General features: G+C 39.1%; 1 protein-coding gene across 1 annotated transcript; it reads left to right on the top strand.

Annotated features, from left to right (window-relative positions):
- Window positions 1-3,295: 3,295 nt before the first annotated feature.
- On the top strand, window positions 3,296-4,264 carry LOC126080640 (olfactory receptor 5A1-like). The gene has a single exon (XM_049891819.1). The coding sequence runs from the start codon at window positions 3,296-3,298 to the stop codon at window positions 4,262-4,264; it is 969 nt and encodes a 322-aa protein (XP_049747776.1).
- The last annotated feature ends 9,074 nt before the right edge of the window (window positions 4,265-13,338 follow it).

Genomic DNA, 13,338 nt, shown 5'->3' with positions numbered 1-13,338 from the left:
ATTGTGAGGATGGTGCAGGACCGGGCAGTGTTTCGTTCTGTTGTACATAGGATTGCTATGAGTCAGGACCGGCTTGATGGCACCGAGCAACAACTATTCCAGAAATTTTTATTCATAGTTGCTACGTGTTTGTTGCTTTCTGGTGTTTTTCCAAAGATCTCTGAGGAGTGTTCTATGTTGCATTGACAAAATTTGTTTCACAGCTCATATGGTTGGAAATGACCTCTATGTCAGCCCCATGATTCTTCCTTGGGAATAAAGAGACAATCAGAAAGGAAGATTCCTTGATACCAAAATGTCTCAAAAGATTAACACCCCGAAGGGAGATCTTGGAGCCTAAGCAAGGGAGCAATTAACAAGGCTAGTCTCTCCTCTATCACTCAGAAGGGTGTTCATTTACAGCCGACATGGTTTAATTACAGCTTCTTTGCTGTGCATTGTGCTCTCAAATCCTTTCTTAAATGTGATGGGGAAGGTTCTTAAGCATTTAAGGCCCTCTTCTTCCATAGCTGGATCATTTCTGAGGAAGGCAGCTAGGAATAGGCTTTGTGCTCACTCAGAGCTCTGATGGACTGGGAAGCTCTTAGAAGCTGTAAGCGGAAATTTCTGCTCACCATTTCTGAATACCTGGGTACACCACAAAGTAAAACGAGCTGGATCACAGGAGAGGAACACTTTTCAGAAGTCTAAGGTGAGTCACTTAGGGAATGTCAAGGGCCTAGGATACAGGCACAATTCAAAGACTTGCAAGTAACTCAGTGTGAGCGTCCTTGAAGCGTAAGAGACCATCTTTCATGATGGCACTTTTAGCCGGAAGAAGAAACTTGCAGAAGGATAGTATAAAACGTAGGCTGCGTCAGTACACCTTAGCAGCAAGTGGGGGATGGAAAATGTCTGACTCATTTCATTAGCATTTGAAATATGTGAGAAAGCACAGACTCAGAATAGTTGTGGATTATTTTTGAGGGACCTCTTCTGTGTGGTGTGTTGCATTTAAAAAGCCAAACTTATGCACTGCACAGGTGAGTTTATGTGGGGTAGGATTCCTCAGTGACTGGATCCAACCCAGTTCTTGATTAACATTTCAAGTTCTAGCAGAAGTCAAGGACCATTATTCAAGAATAAATGTAATATTTGGTCTTCTGACCGAAATTTGCTCTCATTGTTCCTGGTAGACAAATATCTTCAGATTCTTGAAGTATCTGTATGCTAAACTTTTTCAAAACCAACTGATCCGCATTAGAGCTAAATGTTGTTGTTAGTTGCCATCAAGTCAACTTCAACTCATGGTTACCCCATGTGTTACAAAGTAGAACTGTTCCATAAATTTTTTTTTCTTTTGTTTTGGCTTTAAGTTTAATGGAAGCAGATTCCCAGGTACTCCAGAGTGGGTTCGAACTGCTAAACTTTAGGTTAGCAGTTAAGTGCAAACTGTTCTGATCTCGTAAACCAAACCGATATCCACTGAGTCGATTGTGACTTATAGCGATCCTATATGACAGTGTAGGACTGCGTCATAAACTTTCCAAGGAGTGGTTGGTGGATTCAAACTCCCTATGTTTTGGTTAGCCACTGATCTCTTGACCACTGTGCCACCAGGGCTCCTTTAAACCAGTTGCCATTGAGTTGATCCTGACTCGTAGTGATCCCATGTGTTGCTGAGCAGCTCATCTCCATATAGTTTTCAAGGCTGTGACCTTTCAAAAGCAGATTCCTGGGTCTTTTTTCTGAGGTTCCTCTAGTGGGTTTGAACCACAAACCTTTCCGTTAGAAGTCCGTCTCTTAACCATTTGTGTCACCCAAATATTAGAAAGCAGTGATGCTGAAATGTCTTAAAGGAAAGGAGTGTGTAAAATGGGCAACCTTTTCATTTTGTTTCCATTTCCTTCTGTTTTCATTTGCTAAGAAGTTTCAAATGTAGGTAAGACTGGCAGGAGGACTATGTTATGCCAAAAAAGGTGTGAGAAAGAGATGAAGAAAGACAGCCAAGACAAACTCTATCCTGAGATAAGCTTTATTCAAGACAAAAGAAGGAAGCTTAGGAGTCCCTGATAAATAAGAGGCAACTGAAAATGAGGTTTGACTGGCAATTATACAATCTGGTGTGGCAGAAAAACAATGTGACAATTAAAAGGTGTCTCTAAGATTAACAATGGCATCACTGGTTTAACTTGGCTCTCTGTGTATGATAGGATTTGATGTGGTAATTTTGTCCTTTAGGCATCTGTGGATACAACCTTTGCAGTTGTTACCATCTCAAGTTCAACATTTTCCTGTTGCTCAGTTACACCAGAACATATTGCAAAACATTTTAACACCTCCTCGTTTCCTTCTAAAAGACACTAAATCTCTTCCAGTTTGACTTATATCCTTGGCAGTCAGTCGGTGTCATGCCTTTTCTGTTCATTTACTGGAAGGATATCTATGTAAAGAGACATTATGATTGTGTTATTGATGCCTCAGCTTCCCAATGTCCATGCCCTTTGCCGAAGCATGACGCTTTCACAATTCCGAGTCACTCTCCCCTGTAGGAGAATTCTCGAACCTGGTAACCATCAATAGACTTCAGGGTAACTGCAAATCCAGTAAAAGTGTATGCAAACGTGATAAGTGGTTGCATTTTGCTGAGCAGAGGATCCAGAGTTTCCATCAGATTATCAAAGAGACACAAAGAAAGCATTAAACATGGTCTTATACAATCTAACTCTTAACTATTCCTGATGTGCAGAAAGAAAACGCTGCACCTGAAAAAAAAGAACCTCATGACTCTTCCAACCTTGTCTTATTTCACTTCTCAGGAGCCTTCCTAGAGTTATTAAATTGGTTAAACCACTCCATTTCCAAGCTTCTGCTTCTTAGTGGGTGACTTTTCCCACCATTCTGTTACACTGTGGAAGCAAAAGGCTGTCACAGGATCATCAATACTTTCTGATTATAGGTTAATTGAGTACTAGTTCTCGAGGAAACTTTAAGGAGCATCTCCTCCAGCCTCCTCACTTGACATATTTTCCACATTAACTTCTCCAAGCATCTAGTTAAGAGCAGAGCCTTGCTTAGGCAGGAACTTTCTCTTTCAACAGTGTTTTCCTAATTTGGTCTTACTAACATATTTGCAAAATCTGGCAGGAGAAAACATGATGTTAAGACATTTTAGGTGATGATGGACTAATGATGGCCATTTACTGCCTTCTGTCCCCCAAACCAATGATAATATATATCCAATATGATTTTTCACTTAAAATTCTTTTAGGAGGGAAAATAAAGCTATTTCCTTCTTTCATCTTTTCTTCAGCAGATGGCTTCAAACAGGCCCATGGAATGGAATGGAAACTACTCTTCTGTGACCATGTTTTTACTTCTGGGTCTCTCAGATGAAAAAGAGCTGCAACTCATCCTCTTTCCGATATTCCTAGTGATCTACCTGGTGACTCTCATCTGGAACCTTGGTCTCATCCTCCTCATCAGGATGGACTCCCACCTACACATACCCATGTACTTTTTTCTCAGTTTCCTGTCATTTATAGACATCTGCTATTCTTCTTCCATCAGTCCAAGGATGCTTTCAGACTTCTTCGAAGATGAAAAAAGAATCTCCTTCATTGCCTGTGCTACTCAATATTTTTTTGTGGCCTGGATGGGTCCGGCTGAGTGCTGCCTCTTGGCCGCCATGGCGTATGACCGATATATGGCCATTGGCAGCCCTCTGCAGTACTCAGCCATCATGGCTCCTGGCCTCTGTGGAAAGATGGTGGCTGGGGCCTGCGTGAGTGGTTTCCTTAGCAGTTTATCGCTAACGGTCTCTTGCTTTCAACTTTACTACTGTGGGCCAAATGTCATTCAACATTTCTTCTGTGACCTACCTCAGATTATTGCCTTGTCTTGCTCCAATCCCTTCATCAGCCAAATGATTCTTCTTCTGGTAGCTATTGTTGTTGGATTTGGTTCTTTGTTTGTTATCCTCTTATCCTATGGTTTCATTGCAGCTTCCATCCTGAAAATATCCTCAGGCAAAGGTAGTGCCAAGGCCTTCAATACCTGTGCCTCCCACCTGGCAGCTGTGACACTCTATTATGGCACAACCCTCTCTGTGTACTTGTGTCCAAAGTCTAGTCAGACCATGAAGCAGGACAAGGTGCTATCAATGTTCTATGTCATCATCATCCCCATTTTAAACCCTCTGATCTATAGTCTGAGGAACAAGGAGATCAAAGAGGCCCTTAAGAGGCTTATAAAGAGAGCAACAGCCTTATATCAGTCAGAATAATATTTGCGTAGGTATCATTACCGTATAAGGTAGATGGAGGTAAAAATGTGTAAGTGACCTTTTGCATGTCACATGAATAGACAGCAAGAAGTAAAAACTTGGCTTCCTTATTTCTTGGTGCCATCATGCTTAGCTGCCATCAAGAAGTAATCTAACAAAGTGTTGTTATACACAGTTTAAAAAGCCAGTTTCCATTATTAGAACTCTGATAAAAGCCTAAAGTGTGATTGTGATTTGAGAAGAGAAATGTTGGTAGATATTGTATGTACAGAAATGACAAGAGTCCGGGACACCAAGCAGCATGTTCTTTCCTTCACAGATTTTCATTTATCTTATTCATTTTTTTTAAATTAATTTTTCAACATTTATTTATGTTCAAATAAAACAAAGTTAAATAATGTATAAAATTAAATATAGGAAAAATTAAAAATTATTTTTATTTTTTTATTGTGCTTTTGTGAAAATTTAGAGTTCAAGGTATTTTCTCACATAAAAATTTATACACACGTTGTTATGCGACCATAGTTGCTCTCCCTATAATGAGACAACACACTCCTCTTTTCCACCCAGATTTCCCATGTCCTTTCCACGAGCTCCTGTCCTTTTCTGCTCTCTCATCTCACCTCCAAAGAGGAGCTGCCCATTTAGTCTCACGTATCTTTTTTTTTTATCTACTTGAGTGGAAACCCTGGTGGCATAGTGTTTATGTGCTATGGGTGCTAACCAAAAGGTCAGCAGTTAGAATCTGCCAGGCGCTCCTTGGAAACTCTATAGGGCAGCTCTATTCTGTCCTATAGGGCCACTATGAATCGGAATCGACTCGATCTCAGTGGGTTTGGGTTTTTTTGGTTTATCTACATGAGTTAAATGGCACACTGTTTATGAGTACCATTTTATGTCTTATACTCCTGTCTAATCTTCGTCTGAAGAGTTGGCTTTGGGAATGGTTTTGGTTTTGGGCTAACAGAGCGTCTGGGGGCCATGTCTTCTGGGGTTCCTCCAATCTCAGTCAGACCATTAAGTCTGGTGTTTTTCTAGAATTTGAGTTCTGCACCATGCTTTTCTCCTGCTGCTTCAGGGACTCTACTGTGTGTTTGCTGTCAGGGCGGTCATTGGTGGTACCCAGGCACGATCTAGTTCTTCTGATCTCAGGATGATGGAGTCTCTGGTTTATGTGGCCCTTTCTGTCTCTTGAGCTTATATTTTCCTTGTGTCTTTGGTGTTCTTCATTCTCCTTTGTTCCAGGTGTGTTGGGGCCAGTTGATGCATCTTAGATGGCCGCTTGCTACCTTTTAAGACCCCAGGTGCCACTCACCAAAGTGGCATGCAGAACATTTTCTTAATAAACTTTGTTATGCCAATTGACCTAGATGTCCCCTGAAACCATGGTCCCTAGGCCCCTGCCCCTTCTACTCTGTCCCTCAAAGTGTTTGGTTGTATTCAGGAAATTTCTTAGCTTTTGGTTTAGCCCAGTTGTGCTGACTTCCCCTGTATTGTGCGTTGTCCTTCCCTTCACTTCATATAATTCTTGTCTACTAACCCTGGATGCCTAGTGGTTAAGGGGTATGGCTGCTAACTAAAAGGTCAGCAGTTCACATTCTCCAGGCACTCCTTGAAAACTGAAGGGGCAATTCGACTCTGTTCTATAGGGTTGCTATGAGTAGGAATCGACTTGAAGGCAAAGGGTTTGGTTTTTCGTTAGGTTCTAGTTGGTGAATACCCCTCTCCCTCCCACCTCATCCTCATAACCATCAAAGAATATTTCCTTTTCTGTTTAAACCTTTTCTTGAGTTCTTATAATGTTGGTCTCATACAATATTTGTCCTTTTGCGCCTGACTAATTTCACTCAGCATAATGCCTTGCAGATTCTTCCATGTTATGAGATGTTTTGTGGATTCATCATTGTTCTTTATTGTTGTGTAGTATTCCATTGCATGAATGTGCCATAATTTGTTTATTCATTCATCTGTTGATGGACACCTAGGTTGTTTTCATCTTTTTGCTTTTGGGAACTGTGCTACAGTGAACATGGATGTGCACATATCTACTCCTATGATGGTTCTTATTTCTCTAGGATATATATCAAGGAGTAGGATTGCTCTATTATATGGTACTTCTATTTCTAGCTTTTTCATGGAGTGCCATATTGATTTCCAAAGTGGTTTTACCATTTTACATTCCCACCAACAGTGTATCAGTATTCCATTGTCTCCACAACCTGTCCAACATTTATTATTTTGTGTTTCTTGGATTAATACTAGCCTCGTTGGGTGAGACAGTATCTCATTGTAGTTTTTATTTGCATTTCTCTTATAGCTAATAATCACGAACATTTCCTCATGTATCTGTGAGCTGCTTGAATGTCTTCTTGGTGAAGTGTCTGTTCATAACCTTTGCCCATTATTTAATTGGGTTATTGCCTTTTTTTGTAGAGATGTTGGATTTTCCCATAGATTTTAGAGATTAGGGCTTGTTGGATTTGTCATAGCTAAAAATTTTTGCCCAGTTTGTAGTTTCACTTTTTAATGTTTTGGTGGACACTTATATGTGTATTCATTTATTTGTTCTTTAGATGAAGGTTTACAGAACTAACTAGTTTCTTATCAGTTAGAACACACATTATTTTTATGACATTGGTTAACGACCCCACGACATGTCAACACCCTTCCTTCTAAACCCGGGGTTCCCTATTATCAGCTTTCCGGTTCCCTCCTGCCTTCCAGTCCCTGCCCCAAGGCTGTTGCGCCCCTTTAGTCTTGTTTTTTCCATGGGCTTGTTCAATCTTTGGCTGAAGGGTGAACCTCAGGAGTGACCTCATTACTGAGCTGAAAGGGTATCCGTGGGCCATACTTTCAGGGTTTCTCCAGTCTTTGTCAGGCCAGCAAGTCTGGTGTTTCTTTTTGAGTTAGAGTTCTGTTCTACATTTTTCTCCAGCTCTGTCTGAGACCCTCTATTTTGATCCCTGTCAGAGCAGTCAGTGGTGGTAGCTGGGTACCATCTTGTTCTGGGCTCAGTCTGATGGAGGTTGTGGTATATGTGGTCCATGAGTCCTTTGGACTAATCTTTCCTTTGTATCTTTAGTTTTCTTCATTCTTCCTTGCTCCTGAAGGGGTGAGACCAGTAGAGTATCCTAGATGGCTGCTCACAGGCTTTTAAGACCCCAGATGCTACTCATCAAAGTAGAATGTAGAATATATTCTTTATAAACCATGATATGCCACTTGAACTAGATGTTCCCCGAGGTCATGGTCCCCATGGCCCTCAGCCCAGCAATTTGGTCCCTCAGGGTGTTTCGACGGGTCTATGGAGCTACCATGACCTTGCCTTGTACAGGTTGTGCTGGCTTCCCTAGTATTGTGTACTGTATTACCTTTCACCAAAGTTTCCACTTATCTCTTGTCTATTAAATGTTTTTCCATCCTCACCTCTTCCCTCCCTCGTAACCATCAAAGATTGTTTCTCTTTGTATGTTAACCTTTTCATGAGTGTTTATGGTAGTGGTCTCATACAATATTTGTCCTTTTGTGACTGCCTTATTTCTCTCAGCATAATATCCTCTAGATTCATCCATGTTATAAGATGCTTGGTGAAGTCTTTTGATGAGTATAAATGTTTAATTTTTAGAAGATCTCAGTTGTCTAGTTTATCTTCTGATATTTGTATATTATTAGTTATGGTTTGTATCCTGCTGATGCCATGTATGAGGTCCTCTAGTGTTGACCCTATTTTTTCTTCTATGACATTTATATTTTTGGTTTTATATTTAGGTCTTTTCTTTTTGTAAGTTAGTTTTTGTGTGTGGTGTGAGGTATGTATCCTGTTTCTTTTTTTTTTTTTTTGGCATATGGACATCCAGTTTTGCATTGTATTTGTAGATTGTTTTGGGTAGAACTGACATTTTCACAATATTGGGCCTACCAATCCATGAGCATGCTACGTTTTTCCATTATGTAGGTCTTGTTTGATTTCTTGCAGTAGTGTTTTGTAGTTTTCTTTGTATAGGTGTTTTACATCCCTGGTTAGATTTATTCTTAAGTATTTTATTTTTTTAGGAGCTATTATAAAAGGTATTGTTTTCCTGATTTCCTTTTCGTAGTTCTCTTTATTGGTGTATAAGAATCCAATTGATTTTTGTATTTTTATCTTGCGTCTAGCTAGCTTGCTGAATCTTTCTCTTAGTTCCAGTAGTTTTGTCATGGAGTTTTTTTGGTTTTCCATGTGGAGTATCATATCATCCTCAAATAGGGACAATTTTACTTCTTCCTTTTCAATTTGGATTCCCTTTATTTCTTTTTCTTGGCTTTCTGCTCTAACTAGAACTTCCAGAACAACGTTAAGTAGGAGTGGTGATAACGGGCATTCTTGTGTCTTGTTCCTGTTCTGAAGGGTAATAATTTCAGCTTCTCTCAATAAGAATAATGTTAGCTGTTGCTTTTGTATAGAAGCCCTTTATTATGTTGAGGAATTTGCCTTTGTCTATTTTACTGAAGGTTTTTTTATCAGTAATGGGTGTTGGACATTGTCAAATGCCTTTTCTGTGTCAATTGAAATGATCATATGATTCTTTCATTTTATTTATGTGGTGGATTACATTGATTTTTTTTAAAGCTGAACCATCCTTGTACACCTGGTATGAATGAGTTCCACATGTCCATGGTGTATTATGTTTTTGATATGATGTTGAATTCTCTTGGCTAGAAGTTTGTTGAGAATTTTTGCATCTACATTCATGAGAGATATTGGTCTGTATTTTTCTGTTTTGAGGTGTCTTTGCCTGGTTTTAATATCAGGGTTATGCTGGCTTCATAGAATGAATTCAGAAGTATCCCTTCCATTTCTAAGTTCTGAAATAGTTTGAGTAGTACTGGTATAAGTTCTTCTCTGAATGTTTGGTAGAATTCTGCAGTGAAGCAGTCTGGGCCAGGGCTTTTTTGTTGGGAATTTTTTTTTTTTTAATTACCTTTTCGATCTCTTTTGTTGTTATGGGTCTGTTCAGATTGTCAGCTTCAGTTTGTTTTAGTTTGGGTAGGTAGTGTGCTTCTAGAAATTTGTCCACCTCCTCTGGGTTTACTTATCTGTTGGAGAATAGTTTTTCATAGTAGTGTGTTATGATGCATTTCATTTCAGTTGGGTCTGTTGTAATGTCCCCCATTTCATTTCTTATTTGAGTTATTTTTGTCCTCTCCTGTTTTTCTTTTATCAATTTGGCCACTGGTTTGTCCATTTTGTTGATCTTTTCAAAGAACCAACTTTTGGTTTTGTTGATCCTTTCTATTGTTTTTCTATTGTCTATTTCATCTCTGATGTTTATTGTTTCCTTTCTTTTGCTGGCTGTTGGCTTCTTTTGCTGTTCTCTTTCTATTTGTTCAAGTTGTGTAGCTAATGTTTTGATTTTGTCCCTTTCTTCTCTTTTTTGATGTGTGCATCTACTGGTATAAATTGACCTCTGAGCACTGCCTTTGCTGTGTCCCTAAGGTTTCTGTAAGATGTATTTTCATTCATGTTTGATTCTCAGACTTTTTTGATTCCATGTTTGATTATTTCTATTACCCAGTGGTTTTTAAGGAGGGTGTTATTCAGTTTCCATGTATTTGGTTTTTTTCATTATTCTTCCCTTTATTAATTTCTGCTTTTAGGGTGTTGTGATGAGAGAAGTTTTCTTTTTTTTTTTTATCTCAGTGTTTTGTATCTTGTTGAGGATTACTTTGTGACCTAAGATGTGGTCTATTCTGGAGAATGTTGCATGTGTGTTGGAAAAGAATGTGTACTTTGCAGCTGTTGGGTGGAGTGTTCTATATATGTCTATGAGGTCAAGTTAGTTGATTGTGGCCTTTAAATCTGTATATTTTTTGAGTTTTTTCTAGGTGTTCTGTCCTTTATTGAGACTGGTGTGTTGACATCTCCTACTATTGCTGTGGAAGTATCAATTTGTCTTTTCAGTGCTGTTAGAGTTTATTCTATGTATTTTGGAGCCCTGTCATTGGGTCTGTAGATATTTATTATGGTTATGTCTTCATGGTTTCTTGTCCCTTTAATCATTAGAAAATGTCCTTTGTCTTTTATGGCAGATTTTGTATTAAATTTTTTATTATTTGTGATTAGTATTGCAACTCCTGCTTTTTTTGATAGCTCTTTGCTTGATATATGTTTTTCCATCCTTTAATTTTTAAAAAATTTATGTCTCTGTTTCTAAGGCATGTCTCTTTTAGAGAGCACATCGACGGGTCTTTTTTAAAAAATCCATTCTGTCATTCTCTGTGTCTTTAAAGTTGCATTTAAGCCTTTTACATTCAATGTGATTATTGGTAGGTGTGAGTTTATTGCTGTCATTTTGTAGTGCTTTTTTGTGGTGCTCAGGTTTTCTTTGTTCCTCTTACTCTCCTATGTTGAATTCTTTTTGTTTCTGGATTTTTTTTCATTTGTTTCATCTTCATAGATTTTGTGTTTACTGAGTCTTTATGTGTTTCTTTTTTTATTTTGATGAGTAGATTCGTTGACTTTCTTTGTAGTTGTCTTGAAATTTGCTCCATCTGCCTAAGTGTTCACCAGTCTTTTATTACTTGATAAAGCCTTGACTTCCTCTCCATTTGAAAGCTCTATACCTACTCCATTTATTCCCTTTTTAATTGATCTGTCTTTGTTGTCATTTACAAATTGACCTCTCTGCTTGCCTGTTGTAAATCTTTTAGTTTTGATGTATCCTTGAGTGTTCATTATCTAAGTTGGTATGTGGCTGATGGTGTCTTATGTGCTAGTTTCAGGTTGTTGTCTGATGTTAGTTTTCTAATTAAAAAACTCCCTTTAATAATTCTTGTGAAGTTTGGTTTGGTTTTTACACATGCCCTTAGTTTCTGTTTATCTGGATATATCCTAATTTTTCTGTCATATTTGAGTGATAGTTGTGTAGGATACATTATTCTTGGTTGGTAGTTTTTTTCTTTCAAGGTTTTATGTGGGTCATCCCATTGCCTTCTTGCCTGCATGGTTTCTGCTGAAAAATCAGAGCTTAGTTTTATTGTTTCCAGTTTGTATGTGACTTTTCGTTTATCTTGAGCTGCTTTCAGTATCCTTTCTTTGTCTTTGGTTTTGGTGAGTGTGATTATGATATGCCTTGGTGTTTTTTGTTTGAGCCATTCATCCTATGTGGGGTTTATTGAGCTTCTTGGGTAGTCGGCTTTTGTCTTTCATGTTATTAGGGAAGTTTACTGGCAGCAAATCTTGAATGATCCTCTCCATGTCTTCTGTTTTCTCCCCGTTCTGGAGCTCTGATCACTAGCAAAGTTTTGCTTTTGATTGTATCTCACATTGTTTTCATGGTTTTTTCATTTTTCTTTGTTCTTTTCTCTGATTTTTCCTGAAACAAAGTGTTATCCAAGAATTTGTCTTCAATTTCACTGATCCTGTCTTCTGTCGTTTCAAATTGCTCCTAAAACCTTCCATTACACTGTCCATTTCTAAAATCTTATTGCTTCTCTTTTGGGTTTCTAATGGCTGTTTTTGTATGATATTAGTTGTTTATTTATTGTGACATTTTATTCCTATATTATTTTCACGATTTCTTCCATTGCTTTGTCTATCTTTTCCATGATTTTGTCTATTTTTTCCTTATCTCTGTCTGCATTTTCCTTCATCTTTTGAAGAACCTTGGATATTAGAGCTCTGAATTCCCTGTCAGGTGGTTTTGGTGCCTTTTCTTCCAGTAGAAGGTCATCTGGTGTTTTATTTTTGTCACTTTCTGGAGCCATCTTCTTTTTTTGTGTGTAGGTATTATTTGCTGTCTCCAGGATATTCAGGAATTATTTTCTTTGTTTATTGACTGTAGAATTGATTGTTTCACCCTGTTTTTTTTAAATTAACTTTTATTGAACTTCAAGTGAACATTTACAAATCAAGTCAGACTGTCACATATAAGTTTATATACATCTTACTCTGTACTCCCACTTGCTCTCCCCCTAATGAATCAGCCCTTCCAGTCTCTCCTTTTGTGACAATTTTGCCAGCTTCCAACTATCTCTATCCTTCCATCCCCCCTCCAGACAGGAGATGCCAACACAGTCTCAAGTGTCCACCTGATATAATTAGCTCACTCTTCATCAGCATCTCTCTCCTACCCACTGTCCATTCCCTTTCATGTCTGATGAATTGTCTTAGGGGATGGTTCCTGTCCTGTGCCAACAGAAGGATTGGGGACCATGACCACCGGGATTCCTCTAGTCTCAGTCAGACCATTAAGTATGGTCTTTTTGTGAGAATTTGGGGTCTGCATCCCACTGATCTCCTGTTCCCTCAGGGGTTCTCTGTTATGCTCCCTGTCAGGGCAGTCATCGATTGTGGCCGGGCACCAACTAGTTCTTCTGGTCTCAGGATGATGTAGGTCTCTGGTTCATGTGGCCCTTTCTGTCTCTTGGGCTCTTAGTTGTTGTGTGTCACCCTGGTTTTTTGATGTATTTGATTATGTCTGTGTTGGTTGTCTGGGTGCATTTTTTTTACTTGCTTGCCTGTGGGCACAATACTTCTCACCATCTTGTCCAAGTGAGTAGGGCAGGTCACTCAGCTATGGTGCAGCTGGTGGGTCCACTGGGGGTGGAAGGGGTTGGTTGTTTGCAGTATAAATTGGGGGCAATGGGGCACAGATGGGGGGCAATGCAAGGCTTTTTCCAGTGGAGTGTGCTAATACCACTCTGGGGTGTGGCACTTAGCATGTGGTGCAGATAAGAAGGAGTGAAAGAAGAGGATGAGATGTGTAGAGCTAAGTGTGTGGGTGAAGGATGAGAAAAACAAAGGCAATATGATGGAAAAAATGAAAACAAAAAAGTAATAAAATGGCAATGAGATAGGATTTGGCTGTAAGGGTGGGAGAGATGTGTAGTGACCTTGTGCTGGTGTCTCTCTAGCATAGTGGTGTGTCTCAGCCTCTCAAGTAGCAACATTGGAGTCACTTGGGGCTAGGTGGGTGGGAGAAAGGACAGGAAAGAGAAGAAAGCAAGAGAAGAAACCAGCAATGAAAGAAATAAAAATATAAAAACAACAACAAAAGATTATGGTGGGGGGTGTGCCAGCCACTGGTGGTAAC

This window comes from Elephas maximus, chromosome 7, assembly GCF_024166365.1.
Source record: "Elephas maximus indicus isolate mEleMax1 chromosome 7, mEleMax1 primary haplotype, whole genome shotgun sequence".
In the NCBI taxonomy this organism is placed as follows: domain Eukaryota; kingdom Metazoa; phylum Chordata; class Mammalia; order Proboscidea; family Elephantidae; genus Elephas; species Elephas maximus.
This window is presented reverse-complemented; position numbering and strand designations above follow the sequence as displayed.

Bases quoted from the DNA above. Each gene is read 5' to 3' on its own strand.
- LOC126080640 (XM_049891819.1), top strand. From the start codon at position 3,296: ATGGCTTCAAACAGGCCCATGGAATGGAATGGAAACTACTCTTCTGTG.